The sequence below is a fragment of the Alosa pseudoharengus genome, unplaced genomic scaffold (assembly GCF_046254945.1).
Source record: "Alosa pseudoharengus isolate Yale_2024_CS ecotype anadromous, Long Island Sound unplaced genomic scaffold, YU_APseudo_1.1 YU_APseudo_1.1_scf_20, whole genome shotgun sequence".
NCBI classification, from domain to species: domain Eukaryota; kingdom Metazoa; phylum Chordata; class Actinopteri; order Clupeiformes; family Clupeidae; genus Alosa; species Alosa pseudoharengus.
The window spans coordinates 27843376-27860967 of NW_027468664.1; the positions used below are offsets into that span (position 1 = coordinate 27843376).

The following is a 17592-nucleotide window of genomic DNA, read 5'->3' on the forward strand; positions in this document are numbered from 1 at the left end:
TTTTCCCATAATGCATTGAGACTCTGAATCAGATCATGCCACGATAGTTCTTATTGGAGAAGGGAGAATGGAAGTGAGATGAAGTGGGCGGGGCTCACGTCAGTGTCTACATGTTATCAATAACACTGATTGGATGAGGAGTGCCGACAACAATCTGAAATGGAGGATGCATGAGCTCTATGGTAGGAGTTTAGAATGGTCTTCTTAGAATGCTATATCAATAGAGTATTAATCCTGAAAGTGACATAGAAATTCTACTACAGTTTGTCGACCCCTGTGCAGGCCAATTCCCGATGTGGGTTCGTCTCCAAAACCACCAGGACTGAAGAAGCTGACCAGGGTTTGGATTACTCCGCAGAGGGGAGAGCGAGAGGTTCACTCCCACCTCCCCACACTCCCAAAAAGAAAACAGGAGGGGAAAAAAAGAGAGATAACTGTTGCTTTGTTTGTCGTGTCGTAGTGGATTTCTCAGAGGGAAGAGCTTGCTGTAAGGTCTTGGCATAGCCTTACATGTGCATGTTCAGAGAGGAGAGAGAGGGAACAGGTTTAGGTTTTGAGGAGGACAAGGGAAAAGGAGGAGGACAAAGAGGTCGTTGGTGCCTCTCGACGTTGGAAGGGGGTGGTGGTGGTGGGGAGCAGGGGACATTTAGGGTCTGAGAACAGTCGGGGGGGGGGGGGGGGGGTGGGGGCCCTGGGAGGATAAGATGGGGTAACCGTAAGAGGCGGTGGGGTTCAGGGGACAAAGGTCAGGGTAGGTGGGTAGGTTTTTTTTTTTTTTTTAGTGCGACTCTCCGTTGACAGAGGAGGCTTCGCCACGGGGGGACGAGGAGCGCGACACAGACACGCTCCGCTCGGCGTTGTTGTCGGAGCCGGAGCCGCTCTGGCTGTGGTGGTCGGCCGAGGCGGCGCTGGACGACGAGGTGGACGTGGGCTTGGCTTTCTCCTTAAAGTCCGTGATGATGACCGTCAGGTCGCCCACCGTCACCTCCAGATGCTGCGCGCTGCTCCTATCGATGTTCTTTAACCGGGGCCTGCACGCACAGGGAAGAGACCAATTAACACATTAACGCAGCACTACAGAGTTTTACCAGAGACTTTCTAATGAGACACAGCACTCAAAGAATCCTCCATAGAAATGTATGGGGTTAGTTCCTAACAGCAATATGGCAGTTGTTGACACATATATCCCACCCCTTCACTTGAATAGGAAAATAGCTGCCCGACAACTGCCCAAAGTGCGTTAGCAAGATGGCTGCTGATGGCCGCTGAGTGGGGGACTGGTTTTACAAGCGAAACTGGCAAGCTGCCTACCACCCAGAGCCTTATTGGCATTGTTAGAGGTTTGCGAACATGCTAACTGGTGTCTCTTGGCAACTATAGTCAGTAATGTTGTGCTGTAAAAGATTCTTTAACCGGGGCCTGCACCACAGGAGAGACCAATTTAAACGTTAAAGCGGCACGACAGAGTTCTGGTCTAAAACTGGCGCACTGCTCCTGTCGATGTTCTTTAACCAGGGCCTGCACGCACAGGAAAGACCACAGAGAAACCAATGAAGGAACACGGCAACTTCTTGGAAAATTAGCTTATTTGCCTTCTCTTCTCTGTGCGTGCAATAACCCAGTGTGACACCATTTAGCATAGCCTAGCATAATTTATTGGAACTGGGCTAGACCAGTTAGCCTATAGCTAGCCTAGGCTATGGCTAAAATGGAGCTGTAGGCTAACTGGTTCAGAAAATGTTCCCTTGGGCACTTGGTCCCATATGTGATGTGGTCGTGATGTTGAGTATGCACTAATGTCCCCCCTTCCTGCATGTTGGAGTGTTTTGCTAGTGCTCTGACTTTAACGTCCATGCTAGCCCCAACGGTCTCGGGCCTCCATGTCTGCGGTTGACTGGAGGCCACTGCGGAACAGTGGCATGACAGGTTTTTATCAAGTTGTATAGCCTTTTTCAAATCCTCCATTATGCAACATTTACAATTCCAACACTTTGCAATTGGCCTACTTCCCAAAGACTTCTGCAGTTTGAAGTAGGACTTTGACATGCAAGACACCCTCACCAGCTGTGTGAACATTTGAACAGGTATCAGAGACCTGTTAGGTCGAGGTAAGCACACACACTGAATTTATTTACTATGCAAACTGGAGCCACCGTTCTCAATGCATACATTCTCTCACACACTCACACTGACACACAAACAGGCATGCATGAGCACACACACACACTTTTCATTTCATACATAATTCGGTACTGGAAAATTGGACCAAAAAAAAAGATGACATTCTATTTCTGTACACAAACTGGCACAGAGACACGCACAGACTAAAAGCATTTTGCTCTCTAGCAGATGTGCTGACAGTCTGTCTCTCTTACACACACACTCTTACTCCACAAGAGTGCAGAAAGATACATACTGTAAGTATAAAACGGAATTTGCATACAAGCTAGCACAAAGAAATGCCCATCTCAAATCCTTCTGTAGCATAACTAGACACACACACACACAAACACACACACCCCTCATCTTCTTGTGGCTGTTCTTCTTGAGCATGGCGGCTTTGTCACTGTGCTCCTTATCCAACCACACACACACACAGGCTCACCTCATCTTCTTGTGGCTGTTCTTCTTGAGTGTGGGCTCCTTGTCGCTGCGCTCCTTATCGGTCCGCTCCTTCTTCTCCTTCTTGGGCTGCAGGGGCGAGGCGAACTGCTGCGTTACCTGCTGCGCCACCAGCTGGGAAACAGGCCGAGGTTTCCTGACACAAACAACAACAACAACAACAACATCACTATCAGTCACAGACAAGGACTAAAGACTAGGGCTGCACGATTCATCGATTTTTAATTCGAAATTGCAATTTGAAGTAATGCAATTAGCTAATAGCAGAGGCTGCAATTAATCGTGCAGCTTGTAACTATCCCGATGGATAATCTTGTCACATCTATGATTTTTATATTTAGGTCATCCTTTTTCTGTGACAGACAGTTAAAAGAGAAATCCAGCGAGTTTTCACATAGATCTCCGTTTCGAGGTCACAGAGTACTGTTGGTACGGAAAAAAAAACGAAAACGATCGGTTTTACCTAGTTCAAGTTGCTTCAGCCAGCAGCTAACACAGCCAGACAGCTGCAGCGCTACACTCTGGGGACATGCCTGTGAGCTCTCATTTACATGCCCCCAGAGTGTAGCAGTGTCTGGCTGCGTTAGCTGCTAGCTGTAGCAACTCGAGCTAGGTAAAACTGATCGTTTTCGTTTTTTTCCTGTACCAACAATACTTCAATGACATTGAGAAACTGAGATCTATGTGAAAACTATCCGATTTCTCCTTTAAGCTCATCTAACAGGAGTGCTGTGCTTCTCATGCACAAGGCATGCTCACCAATGAGAAGTGGCTCAACTTTTAAAGTGAAATTGGACTTGGAATTGAACTTTCTATAATTATATCGCAAATCAAATCGCAATATCTGTCAGTGAAATCGCAGATATTTTCCTCGAATCGTGCAGCCCTAGTAAAGGCTTAAACAATACAGCCACATATCACACACGCACACAGCACCACCATCAGCTATTGACAAGGACAGGCTAAAATGCCTTAATACAATAAATATAGAAAAATGGTGTGACCACACACCCACAGACACACACAGAAAAGACTACAAGGACATTTAAACTATGAGCATGCATGCTGGACAATATATTAACAACCATAAGAAGCCTCGAGATAAAATAGGGAGTATTGCATTTCTCTTTAATTGTGGTTCCTACTCTTACAAACACACAATTCTAACTGTTTGCACTTAGAAGATTGTGCAAAACGTTTGGGGAACGTTGGGAAGCAGTGCAGCAAGGCCAGGAAGGCGAGGCACGTTTGGAAATCCTGGCATTTGTGTTTGCCAAATGATCCATCTGCACCGCATATTTGCCTAAGATGCTCACGAATGAGGAAATGAAGGTCTGACATTTTAAAAGCTTCCCCATCTGCGGAAAAGATTGCCGTTTTACAAAGACAAGTCTGCATGTCTGTTTCACACTCAAACAGCGCAGGCATGCAAGTCCTTCTTGCCGTGTGAAGACACACACAATCCTGTTTGGTGTGAGCACTGTGTAAGCAATGAGTAGCTGACTGTCATTCTCATTGCAGAATTCACATAGTTCTGGTTACATGTGGCAGGGAGGCATTTCAATATCAATACAACCACACGATTCCCAAATGTATTTCATGAATTTTCATAAACAAGGGTGGCGACAGGGCTTTTCAGTGCAATTTCCAATCTATAACACTTGTGTTTAATTTCACATCTTAGTTGGTGCATTTACAAAAATGAGGCCATTTCCTTTCCATAGGACAGTCCTCGTATGAATAGTTCTCCTGTGCACACTCAAACCGGGTTGAATTAAAACTGAGTTGGAGGTGTGTGCGTGTGTGTGTGGCCGGCCTGCAGTTCTGCTAGGACCCATCTGTTGTCCTGCCACACATTTAGATCACTGCACACACACTCCACTGGTACACCAACCCTCCCACACATTACAGAGAGAGAGAGAGGAGAGAGAGGAAAGAGAGAAGGAGAGGTGGAGAGTGAGAAAGAGAGAGAGATGGAAGAAGAGAGGGATAGAGAGGAAGAGGTGGAGAAGAGTCAGAGACATTCTGCCGATCTCACGAAACGTCTCACACCACAGTGGAAGCCAGATGGAACCTGGAGCTGGAACGGAGAACTGGGCTGGAACCGACTGTTCTTTTTGCCGCCTGATATCATGGTTCTGCAAACAGAGCTGGAAACATGGCGGTGCTGATGTGCGTTTACAAGATGATACTGTTGCCGTAACCCTTCTTAAAACCACACACACGCACAGCTGGGCCTAAATAGTCACACCCACATTTACACACTCTGTTCTGCAAATAACACACACATTCACTCACCCACACAGACAGAAACTTCACTCATCTTAATACCAGGGGGCTTCTTTTGATCTTTTCTTTAACAAATCCTTTAACGAAGAACTGAATGTTTTCAAAAATCACAGTGCTCATGTTGACAAGTTCATAATTTAATTCCTTACACAATAACTGTATGGATTAAGGCCACCAAAAGGAAATAAAAAAAATAGCGAGTGCACACACACACTCACATAAAAACATGCACACTCCACACGCACACACAGTGCAGTGCAGAGCAGTCTTCTCCAGAGATTAGGGTTCCCCCTAATTACCCTGTCGTTTGATAGCGTGCTTGTGCACTGTCAGGCAGGGAGTAATAAATTATCCTCCCTTTTTATGTATATAGGCCAAGGCTGTGTGTGTGTATTTGTAGTGTGTGCGTGTGTGTGTGTGTGTGTGTGTGTGTGTGTGTGTGTGTGTGGCTGAAAGGCAAAAGCATGCTCTGAAGACTATTTGCACCCTCCAAAAAGACTTTCCATATTTGCAGGGCTTCAACTGACTTAAGAGTACAGGAGAGAGGGCTCTTTCCTGTTAATCCAGCTAACAGATGAATCAGAAACACCTTCTGTAACAAAGGCATTTAGGGTGTGTGCACTTGAATGTCCAATGGCTCAATGGGACAAAGTGATTTGAGATTTATGAAGACTGATTTATGACTTTAGATGAATGCACTGACTGATTGATTTATGATTGCAGATGAGAGTGTTAACGGACTGTTGATGTGAAAGGGTTCAAATATTGCCCTGAGACGATGGGTAAACAGACACCGCTACTCATTAAACAGACACACACACACAGCCAAAAGTGGTATTTATGAGGGAGCACCTCTGCATTTTGCGGCGAACCACCATTTCAACCTTGGTATGCATTTCTGACAACATTAGTACATTGATTTCAATAAGAGCGCCTCAACTTGCGCACTAAAGCCCAGTCGACATTAATTGCATGTCCAAACTGCGGCGGATGACGCCGGCGATCGATCCACGCTACACCGGCAGCCTACTAATCCATTTTAGTGCAACTAATGGCAGCGTGTGTGTGTGTGTGTGGGTGGGTGTGTGTGTGTGTGTGTGTGTGCGTGTATAATCAGGCCATCAAAAACGCTTAAAGTCAACCGGTGCAGCTGCAGCTGCCGTTAGCTTTCTGCTATGGTTAGCAGAAAGACATAATAACGAGGTCTGCATTAACACCTTCTCGCCTTTGATCTCAGTGTGGGGCTGTCTCTATGCAACCTACACACACACACACACAAGCTCAGATAAGGCTGTCTCTATGCAACCTACACACACACACACACACTCAGATAGGACTGTCTCTATGCAACCTACACACACACACACACACTCAGATAGGGCTGACTCCAACCAGCCCCTCTCCCCCTCTCTCTCCCTCTTCCTGTCCATCTTTCCTCCCTTTGCTGGGCGCTGCGTTCTGACACCTCCTCATCTCCTCCTCCAGAGAAATCGATCTGTGCTTCTGACGCGCTCTTCAGCCGCCAGCCTTCTTTCAGAGGCCGTTCCTGTTAATCCAGCTTACCCCCTTCACCCCCCCTCCTTTCCTCTCCTCCCTCTTGTCTCCTTTACTTTCCTCCCTCCTCTCTCTCTCCCTCCTCTCTCTCTCGCTCACGGCAACAGGGAGAGGGAGAACTTTCACTGACCCCCCTCTTCAACACCTCAATTCTCTCACACTCTTTCAGCCTCTCTCTCGCTCTCTCTCTCTCTCTCTCTCCATTTCTCCATCTCTTTAATCCCCCCGTCCTCCTTCATCCTTTTGTCGTAATGGGTAGAAAGAAGAGGAGTGTGAACATGGGCAAACACCATCTGCAAGACCAGACACTTCACCGTCATACATTCTCTCACTCGGTCAGTGCCTTTTTTTTTCTCTTGTCCTTTCGACCTCTGTCTGGTTCGTCATCGAGGGAAAGAAGAACAACATTCACCTTTCTGGTTTCCACACCACCACTCTTTCTATCCCTCCCTACATCATCTGGTAATGGAGAGAAAGTTAAGAACTTTCTCTAAAAACCTCTACAACACCACCCATTTTTTCCACTCCATCTCACACACACACTCCCTCTCTCATCCTCCTCTTATCCTGTAATGGAGCTGAGAGAGAGGGAGAGAGAGGAGAGATAGATAGATAGATAGATAGAGAAGAGAAGAGAGGAGAGATAGATAGAGAGAGGAGATAAGAGGAGAGGAGAGATAGAGAGAAGAGATACATAGAGAAGAGAAGAGAAGAGAGGGAGGGAGAACTTTCGGCGACCCTCTCTATGGACATCTCCTCCCACAGCAAAAAAAAAGGAAGAGAGAAAAAAAAAAAAAAAAGTCTCTTCTCGACTCGTCCCTGATGCTCCGGCCGGAGTTCATCGGCTGCTATTCCAACCCGCCAGCCCCTTCTCCACTGAAGGACTAAATTTAGAAGGGGGGAGAACCCCCCACTAACACACACACACAGACACAGCTGCGGTTCATGACTGTCTGTGGAAGGATTTAGAGATGACCTGCTACACTGATTTCCCGGCTGTGTGTGTGTGTTTGTGTGTGTGGGAGAGAGAAAGGGATGACAGTGTGTAGAGGACAAAAAGGAAAAAGATGACGCGAGTCCCGATTCAGCTTGTTCTAGAAAGAAAAAAGAGGAACAGTTTGATTCATACACACACACACACACACACACACACACACACACACACAACTGTCATCACAGAGCTCAGCAGTCTTTTTGGACCACTCCATCTGCATGCCTGCATAATGTTGTCATGAGGCACTCACAATGCTGGCCTTCTGTGAGAGTGAGAGTGTGTGTGTGTGTGTGTGAGAGATAGTTTGAAAAAGAATTAGCCTTGGGCAAAGAGAGCCAGAGGAAGAGACAGAGGGAGAGAGTGGAGAGTGAGAGAGAGACAGATCAGACAAACTGAAAGGGAGAAAGACAGAGAGCAGCAGAGAAAAATTGTAGGCCTGAAGCTCTGAAGGAGGAACATCCTTTGGCTATTGTTTCTCTCCCTCCTTTCAACTCCTTTCCTTTCCTCTCCTCTCTCTCCATCCTCTCCTTATCACCTCTCCTCTTTTTCATTTTGGGTCTGACAGAAGGACCTGCAGCCTCCTACGGGACTAAGACAGCTCCTCTGAACCCCTGGCAACACAACCAGGATCCAAAACCAGCCCACACAACCAGATCCAAAACCAGCCCACACAACCAGATCCAAAACCAGCCCACATAACCAGATCCAAAACCAGCCCACACAATTGGCACCAACACCAGAACAACTCCACACAACCAGTACTAGCCCACAAGAAACCTGTGAATGGGAGCTATCTGGTATGTGGATCATCTCTTATAGTGTTTTGGATACTCTCGTACTGGATGATTAAACTAGTCTTGAGGAAGAACCGCACGACTCAAAACGTCACAAAACAAAATCAAAAACTGTGAATGGGAGCTATCTGGTATGTGGATCTTTTTTGGATACTCTTGTACTGTATCCTGCACCGATCCAATTTTGGCCTGGGAATGTGTGTGGCCTTGCTCTGCGTCTTCAGGGAAAAAGACTGGAGGAAAAAAAAAGATCCCTGGCCACAAGCAGAGCCAAAAGCACACCATCCAGAGCAGAGCGCAGAGGGGCACAACCTACACTGGACACACACACACACACAGTCACACACACACAGATACGAGAAAACCAGAACTCCATGACTCTGATTAAGTGCCAAGTCAACTGTCGAAAGTAATAGGATGTCCACACTAACAACAACAACACCACCACATTACATTTATATAGCGCTTTTCTCGACACTCAAAGCGCGTCACATGGAAGGGGGGACCTCACTAGCAACCACCACCAACGTGTAGCACCCACCTGGGTGATGCACGGCAGCCATTATGCGCCAGGACGCTCACCATACACCAGCTTGATGGGTTCACCTACAAGCAAGTCATCCCAGGTGTAAGTTTAAAGACAACCTGTGCTACATGGCTAGTTGCTCGCATTGCTGTTGGACCAACATGAACGTCTGCTATGCCCATACGCGTGGTGGCCCTATAATCCCTGGGGGTCCACATATCGTGCTAGCAGGAGAATGTATCCTGTGTTTTAATTGACCGCAGGTAGTCTTAACGGTGTGTGGGGTGAAACTTTTATTTCACCAGGAATAAGCAACACACGGCGACTGACTCAACAGTCAGTCGGCATTGGCGGTAGTGCTGTTTTGTTGTGAGGTCCGCTAGGCCTGCGGTGGCCTTTAAGAGTCTGTGTCGTGTACCGACGGGCTCGGTGCCGTGTTGCTGTTGGCCCAGCGTGGCTGCGAGTGGGACGCCCAGACGAGACGCGCCCGCTCTGCTGGAACAGATGTGCCGCTGGCATTTTTGGAGGCATTCGTTTCCCCTTCACTGATCAGAGAAGCAAAGAGAAGAGAGGAGGGGAGAGGGAGGGAGGGAGAGGGGGTGTGAGAGAGAGAGAGAGAGAGAGAGAGAGAGAGAGAGAGAGAGAGAGAGAGAGAGAGAGAGGAAGAGAGAGATACTCTGGTACGCCTGTACTGTCACGATCGTCACGACAAACTCGCTGGGCTCTCTACTCCTCCAGGAAATCCAAACCCGTACGCTCGCTGAAAAAAACCCAACTGACCTCAATTTCTATTACTAAACACACATATAGTCTTACACACACACACAGACACACGATAAAACACACAGCTTTGAGGCTTGTTTGGTATGCCTTTTTTAACTGGTGAAATGTCAGACTGCAACAAAAGTGTTTAATTCAAGTGCAAACTCAGATCAAATGTCTGTATTGTACTGAAAGTGGATTTGACTATAGGATAAAACTGCACTGAAAGAAAAGAACTTAGGACTCATTAAACAGCTTGAGGCTCAACTTCATTTCTCAGACTCATGTTTTTTCGTAGCAAAGTGTTATACAGTAGATGTCAAACAAATCCTTATACGCCATCAGAATGTACCGCATGTGACCTCGGTGATAAACGGAATCATAACATGGTAGGATATGACAATAGCATCTGTGTGTGTGAGTGTGTGCATGTGTGTGTATTTGGGGTGTCCTCTAGGCACCTATTCACTGCTTAATTACTCCAACTCCAACACACACACACACACACTGATGCTGGTGTCATTTCTTACCTAGCCTGAGTTTCTGATGAAAAGGAAAGAGATCTGCACTCTGGCCTTGTTGTAGGTGGGTTCCTCAGGCAAACGACTTGAGCGTGTGTGTGTGTGTGTGTGTGTGGTAGGATATGACACCAGCAGCATCACTGTGTCTGTGTGTGTCATTCTATTGAGCTGCAGGCACATACAATCTCTTTCATACATTCAGACACACACTCTCTCTAATATACACATTCACACCCCCACAGGTTAAAGCTGATGTCTGGGGGGTCCACTTGAGCTGACATGAGGCTCTCAGAGAGAGAGAGAGAGAGAGAGAGAGAGAGAGAGAGAGAGAGAGAGAGAGAGAGAGAGAGAGAGAGAGATAGAGAGAGACACACACCAGCAGCCTGGTGGATGACAGGGGAAGTATTTTTATTTGCATTCAGGGACAAGTGTCAACACAGAACAGGTTGGTGTGTGGATGTGTGTGCTTGTGAGTGTCAATATGTGTGTGTGTGTATGAGAGACAGGCAGAGAGAGACAGAGAGAGGGAGAGAAAGTGAGAGAGAGGGAGAGTGTGTGTGTGTGTGGGGTTTACTGGCTGGAAGCTTGTGTACATAAATATACTACACCACTTCTGTCCTGACAACGATTTGCTAGTCTGAGGCAGAAATTGATACTTACGCAAACTAGCATTTATTCAGGCCTGGCGAGAGCGAGCGAGAGCGAGAGAGAGCGAGAGAGAGAGAGAGAGAGCGAGAGAGAGAGCACAGGCCATTAAAAGAGCCTTTATACTCAGAACTCATAACTTCATAAAACAAGAAGAGCCAAACATGTCAGCCTTGCGTTGACGAGGCCTACAGCACAGCTTCGCCACATGGGCTTTGCAGCACGTACAGTACATCAAGGAGAGATTTTTTTTTTTTTTAAAAAGAATAAAAACACTCAATAGTTCTACTCGTAGGTGCCAGAACCCGGAGGGCTTTGAAAGCAAAGAGGCCACCCGAGCCTGAAGGTGCTCTTCACGAGCCGTGTTATTCACTCAAAACACACAGCACTGGGTTTGGATGCATGCGTTCCAGGGCAATAAATCACACAGAAAACCCTGGCTCGTCTGGAGCTGCCAGGTCATGGTGTCCTGCTGGAGGCAACGGAGAGAAGGGACGAAGAGCAGGGCGTCTAGAGTGAGACTTGACCATAACGAGGCCCCTGGCTGACTTTTACAGCCTTTCCTAAAGAGGGGACCCTGCAACATGAATACATGCAGCCGAAGAGAGGAGGAGAAGAAGGAAAAAAAAAGAAGACCTCACGTCCTTTTTAGCAGCTGAAAAAAAATAGCCATGCAGTAAATTCTAGCACCTGTGTGGTCGTGCAAGTGGAATCGGGCCATTTTTAAGCTCTTGAGCAGTTCTCACGAGAAAGAAAACGCAAACTGGTTTTCAGAACAGCCTTAGAAATGTTTGCAAGAACGTTAAAAACACATAGCTGCACAGGTGTGTGTGGCGAACATTTTTCCTAAGGTCCAGGTACCTGAGGGAGACTTTGCACTAATGCATACATTCACAGTATGTATGTCCCGAAAGCATGCTATATTTTCTGTAGTTCTTGCGAATGCGTTGCAGACAGTGCACAAAATGATTGATTGTGCACCACCAATTTTTACTGTGACATTTGGGTTGTTGGCGAAACAAAACAAAACAAAAAAAACAAAAAAGTTGCACTGCCATGAAGAGGGAGTTCTTAGAGTGGACTCCTCTAAACATTAATGTCCAATGGCTCTTAGTTTGCATTTATGGTCCCAGGGAGTGAGATTAGTAGTTTCTAGTATTTGTCTCCCCTACATAGTAGTATTTATTGTTTATTGTAACTGTTGTCAGGTTGTAAGGTATCCTCTGCATTGTAGCTTGAATGTTATGCCTCCTTTTGTAAGTCACCTTGGAGAATGTTTACTCATTGCACGGCTTTGTACTTAATGCCGTCCGTTACAAATGCAGGCCTTGTGTGCAGTCAAGATCACATGGACGCAGTTAGCCTACTCATCGATGATCAGAAGCTTTCTCCCACGCCACACTTAATCAGTTGCACACACTTTCTGATGTGGACACACTCACGACACTAAGACTATGACGTCATTCTTAGGGTCACCAGCGTGCCAAATGGGGGCTGCATTCACCGAGGTTGCAGGAGCTGAACTGACATAAGAAAGGTCATGGAACAAAAACTAGTGGATAGAAAAAAAGCGTGACCATTACGATAAAAAAAACACAGGAAGAATCCTGACCCGCTCTTTTTTTCTATCTCTCTCTCACACACACACACACACACACACACACACACACACACACACACACACACACACACACACACACACACACACACACACACACACACACACACACACACACACACACACACACACACACACACACTTTGATCTGAGACCCTCCCTCTCTTCCTCTAGAGTTCAATGAGCCAGTCTGTCTCTGTCGTCTCCCTCGGCAATGTGCTCCCAATTATGGCTTTATCTGAGCGCATTAGGGAGCATGACACCAGCCCGGCCCAACCCAAGCCAAACCCAACACACACACACACACACTGCACTCACAAATGCACACACACGCACACAGCCTGCAAAGCACTGCACTGGCCTCCAACACATCGCCACAGTCATAAAACATTCATCTTCCAGATCGCCACAGTGGCAGAGACACATAGCACGTTTCCCGTGTCCATACATCATGGAGGGGGCCAAGGCTGCTTAATTGAGATAAGGATTCATCTGGATTCATAGCAGCTGAAACAAATATGTGAAAAACGTGTGTGTGTGTGTGTGTGTGTGTGTGTGCGTGTGTGTGTGTACAATGTGAATGCTTGTGTGTGTTGGAGCGATGTGAATGCTTGCTTGTGTGTGGGGGTATAGTGTGTGTGTGTGTGTGTGTGTGTGTGTGTGTATGTGTGTGTGTGTGTGTACAATGTGAATGCTTGTGTGTGTTGGAGCGATGTGAATGCTTGCTTGTGTGTGGGGGTATAGTGTGTGTGTGTGTTCATGTGTCTTGGTAATATCTAAGGTTGTCTATGTACTCTATATGTGTGTGACTTCTACACTTAATCAATATATTCAAAATTCTACCACTGCACTGCAATCCTCACCAGTCCATCTGTGTATTGTATGGCAACCAAAGAGCGGAATCTGACGAGCAAACAGTGGAATCTGTCAAGCAAAGAGTGGAATCTGAGAAAACGGAACGGCTTCTCAAAGTGACACCGGGGGGGCCAAGAAAAACGGCCATCGGCAGAGGACTGGTGATGAGCGGGTGATTCATGCGTGCCGCAGATGAGCAGTGCATGATGGGTAGGGAGGGTGGGGGTAAGAGAAGGTGGGGTGAGGTGGTGGGGATGGGTGTGGGTGGGCTTTAGGGGAGAAGGAAAGGTCAGGGTAATAAACATAACTGGAGCTGCCACCAGATTAAGATTCATCATTAGAGGGAGGGAGAGAGAGATGGAGACAGATGGAAAGAGAAAAGAAGAGAGAGGGGTGGAGACAGAGAAAGAGAGCGAGAGAGAGAGAAAGAGAGAGAGAGAGATTAAGTAGGACATGATGGGGGCAGTGAGAGAGAGGGAAAGAGAGAGGGAGAGAGAGATGGAGAGAGAGGAGGGGAGAAACCTGATAAGGGAGCTATGACATGTTGCAGTGTGTGAGACAAGAGAAGTCATGATGTCAGTGATCAGAGGCCATCTTAGAGACACCACGCCACACACACACACACACACACACACACTTCTCCACCCATTCCCATGGGCTTGGATGGAGCGCGTGGTTACGTCTGGCAAAAAGACATTTGTCTTGCACACTGTCACTCCCACTCCATCCCAGCCTGTTTCTCTGTCTCTCTCTCTGCACTTAATGCACATGTTCCTGTTTGTCATCATCATCATGTTTTTGATCACAGACTTTCATTCTTTCTCCATTCTCTCCCTCTCCTTCCCTTTTCCCCAGAATCACTCTTTTCCCCATCTCCGTTTTCCTCCGTTTTGTTCTTATTATTATTATAAAATTCCCTCTCCTTTAATCAACTTCCTCTTTTCTTGCCTTTTCCAAACCCAATCTCTATCTAGCTCATTGCACTGGTATGTTTCTCTTCCTCTCCCTCCAATTCTTTCCATCCCACTCATCTTTTACACTCCTGGTCTCTAGCTCTTTTTCTTTCATTCTCTTTTCTCTCCCTCTCTTTCTTTCATTCTCTTTCTCTCCCTCTTTTTCTTTCATTCTCTTTTCTCTCCCTCTCTTTCTTTCATTCTCTTTCTCTCCCTCTTTTTCTTTCATTCTCTTTCTCTCCCTCTCTATTTCTCTGTGTCCCCCCATGTCCCTCTTTCTTTCTCTTTCACCTGCGTGTGTGCGTGTGTGTCTATGTGTGAATGACACTTTCATTCTCTCCCTCCTATAACCCACAAATGTGTCACTCTTCCACTCTCTCTGTGTATGTGTGTTTGTGCACAGTGCATATCTATATATGTGTGTATGTGCATTAGTGTTGGTGTATGTATCTGTGTGTGTGTGTGTGTGTGTGTGTGTATCTGTGTTGTGATCCTGTCGCTGGTTCAACTCCTGATGAAATCCTGCCGCCTCTGATGACAGAGCCCCTGATTAAGCCATCGCATACTAATGAGCTCAGGGTGTCTGCCAGCTGCCTCATCCGCCTCGCCTTCCTGCCACACACACACACACACACACACACACACACACACACAAATACAAACACATACACACACACAAACACACTCTGGTGTGTGATCTCAGACAAATGCAGAACAGTCTCACATAATCATAGACCATAGCCTAATTTCTACCCATCTGCTTTGTTTTTTGCCTCTCACACACACACACAGACACACACACAGAAAGAGAAAAAGACTCCACACAGACTATTTTGTTTTTGTTCCGGGAAACAGATCAACGCTCCCTCGTCCCTGATCACCTTCAGATGAGGAAAATGGAGCTTCCCAAAACTGCTGATGCTCTGCATAATGCCTTTGTGCGTGTGAGTGATTGGGGGTGGGGGGGTCTGGTCTAGACTCCACACTCACCCCTTAAAAAATGAACTCTTAAAACCACATCACCTGGGGATGACAGAGGCTCATTTCCTGCCCCCGCCACCCCCTCCCCATCCGCCTCCATCCACCTCCATCCCCCTCACTCCACTCCATACGACTCCATAAAGGCGAGTGGAGAGGAGAGGAGAGGCACGGCTCACAGCAGTGCGTTGTGCTTACTGCCAAAAGCCAGTGCCGCGGGCGGACAGGCGGGCGGGTAGCTGCCAAAGGTGCCCGGAAGATGGATGACGAGAGAGGGGTGTTGATTAAACGCTACCCCCAACCCTGCCCCCCCCCCCCCAACCCACACACACACAGCCCCATACTGAGGTCAACGGTACTCTCCGACCTGTCAGAGCTCAAAGACAAATGTGCCATCTATTTTTTCTCTCTCTCTCTCAGGTCAGAGCAGACAGGATATGACAGAATCAACTCACTCCAGTTTTTTATTTTTAATTTTTTTTAAGACTACTTTATGACTGAAAATGAGCTGTACTCTCCTGACGTCTGTGAGAACGATGATGCAGAGGCTGACTTAACATGCTGGAAATGTGTATGTGTGTGTGTGTGTGTGTGTGTGTGTGAGCAAGGAGGAAACTTGTGAGTGGCAGTCCACTCAGCACTCTGGAACGCAGTGGAGGGGAAACCTGATCTGCCTGAACACCCTAACACACAAACTTCGAATACCTTCAATGTGACTACCTAAAACATCTCTGTTCAAACATGCGAGAGATTGTGGGGCACTCTATCTTTAAGCTATGAAATCTGGTCTGCCAAACAGTCAATACTTCCTCAAAGTGAAATGTGTTTGGGTTACGACGTTTCTGATGCGAATTTAACTCTAACTCACAACTCACCGCCAATTTTAAAATAACCCGAGGTACAACAAGAAGCTAGTGGCGATGACTTCTTTGAAAGGGTGTCACATTTACACGTCCAAGGTTAAGTGTTTTACTACTATTTCCTCGCGTGCATAGACTGACAGGCGTGCAGATCATCATTTACGGGGGTTACATTTCCCCGTTTCAAAATAACAACACGATTAGGCTACTTTCATTTTCAGAGCTAACCTAGCAGGGCATACGAGGACCATATTTCTTCTTGCTTTAATTGAACTGTACAAGGCCACGATGCGATTTTCCGGATTCCCCGAACCTTGTTCATGAACCACCCGATGGGGGGGAAAAAACATACAACAGGCCCAATTGCGACGTCAAATGAAATATTTCCCAAGCCTACTGAAAAACACAAACATGCTGTTAGCGCTACATGGGCAGGTAAACAACGAGGCTAGGCTACTCACCGTGTTGACGTCCCCTTCCTCACATCACACATCATGCATTTGAACGCCTCGGCGGTGTTCTTGAATGTGCAGACGCTACAATCCCAATAGCCTTCGTCGGTCGAGGGCTTCGGTTGCCGCTTCGGCCTTAAAAACAAAGCCAACACAGAGGAAGCACAACATTTACATCAGAAACTGTCGCTATTGCTTGCGCGGATCTCTGCTATAGTTTATATACGGCTGCAGCGGGTTCCTAACGTCTCAAATGTGATCGCTTTTATGAGCTCGTTGATATGACAGTGTAATATAACAGCGCCGTCCGCCATGGCTGCTATTCCGTTGCGGCTACCTCATTCTCACACACACACATACACACAGAGAGAGGGAGAGAGACACACACACACACACACACTGAGCTTGGAGGGTGTTCCAATTAGCCTACCGTGATGTAGCCTACTCTTCCCTTCATCAATACAGGCTATTCAAAGACAAGAGTAAAGTTTTACCTGGTGGGACTCTTCTTGTCTCCCATGCTGCCCCAACTTACTTCTCTCTGTCGTAATATGAACAGTATCTATTTTTTAAAAAGCGCGATGCCCCCGTATTGCACGGCTTCCAGCTGTCGTGGAAACTCCAGTTCGCAAATGGCCACGTGACCATGTCTGTCCAATCAATTTCGGCATAATTTCGCCAAGAGGACGGGGTCGGTAGGTTCGCTCAAAACATTCCTGGCAACATAAATACGTCTAATCTCTCTTATCCGTCAAAATCAGGAGTGACAACGCCGTCGACCGGTAGTCTATTTAACTTACCTAACCCCAACGACGTGCTCAAACAAAGCTCAGACGTTCAGACAATTGATTTACGGTTCAGTATAAACGAGTGACACGACCACCCTCAGACAACAGCCATTCATTATGCACGAGAAATACGCTTTAAATAATTCTCGTGCTGAAACATCAGAAGAGCAGACTAGTAGTATTCGTGTTGATGCATCAGATGCGTCAGCCGTGGTGCTGCGTGTACCACTAGCTTATCAGATAGGGTATTTGGCCGCATTCCATTTCCTATCTCCCAGTCAGTTCATTTCTTTAAAGGTAAGAGCGCTTTGAAGATGACCTTGCCTTGCCGCCAGGAAAGGCTTCATGGGTATAAATCAGAGCCCAAGCTGTTCCGACTGC

The 17592-nt window shown here is 46.9% G+C and overlaps 1 protein-coding gene across 1 annotated transcript; it reads right to left on the reverse strand.

Moving 5' to 3' along the window:
- Positions 1-671: 671 nt before the first annotated feature.
- On the reverse strand, positions 672-17106 carry yaf2 (YY1 associated factor 2). Its single transcript, XM_076296996.1, has 4 exons — positions 16918-17106; positions 16433-16558; positions 2606-2758; positions 672-1031 (listed from the first exon to the last, which is right to left on the reverse strand). Exons 1-4 carry the CDS (start codon positions 16941-16943, stop codon positions 779-781), a joined length of 558 nt encoding a protein of 185 aa, XP_076153111.1. The 5' UTR covers positions 16944-17106; the 3' UTR covers positions 672-778.
- Positions 17107-17592: the final 486 nt, after the last annotated feature.

What these genes read in the sequence shown, in the direction of transcription:
- yaf2 (XM_076296996.1), bottom strand. Translation starts at nt 16,943, where the DNA reads ATGGGAGACAAGAAGAGTCCCACCAG. An exon ending in GACAAGAAGAGTCCCACCAG is followed by an intron (nt 16,559 to 16,917) that starts GTAAAACTTTAC and finishes TTTGTTTTTAAG; the next exon opens with GCCGAAGCGGCAACCGAAGC. An exon ending in AGGAAGGGGACGTCAACACG is followed by an intron (nt 2,759 to 16,432) that starts GTGAGTAGCCTA and finishes TGTTTGTGTCAG; the next exon opens with GAAACCTCGGCCTGTTTCCC.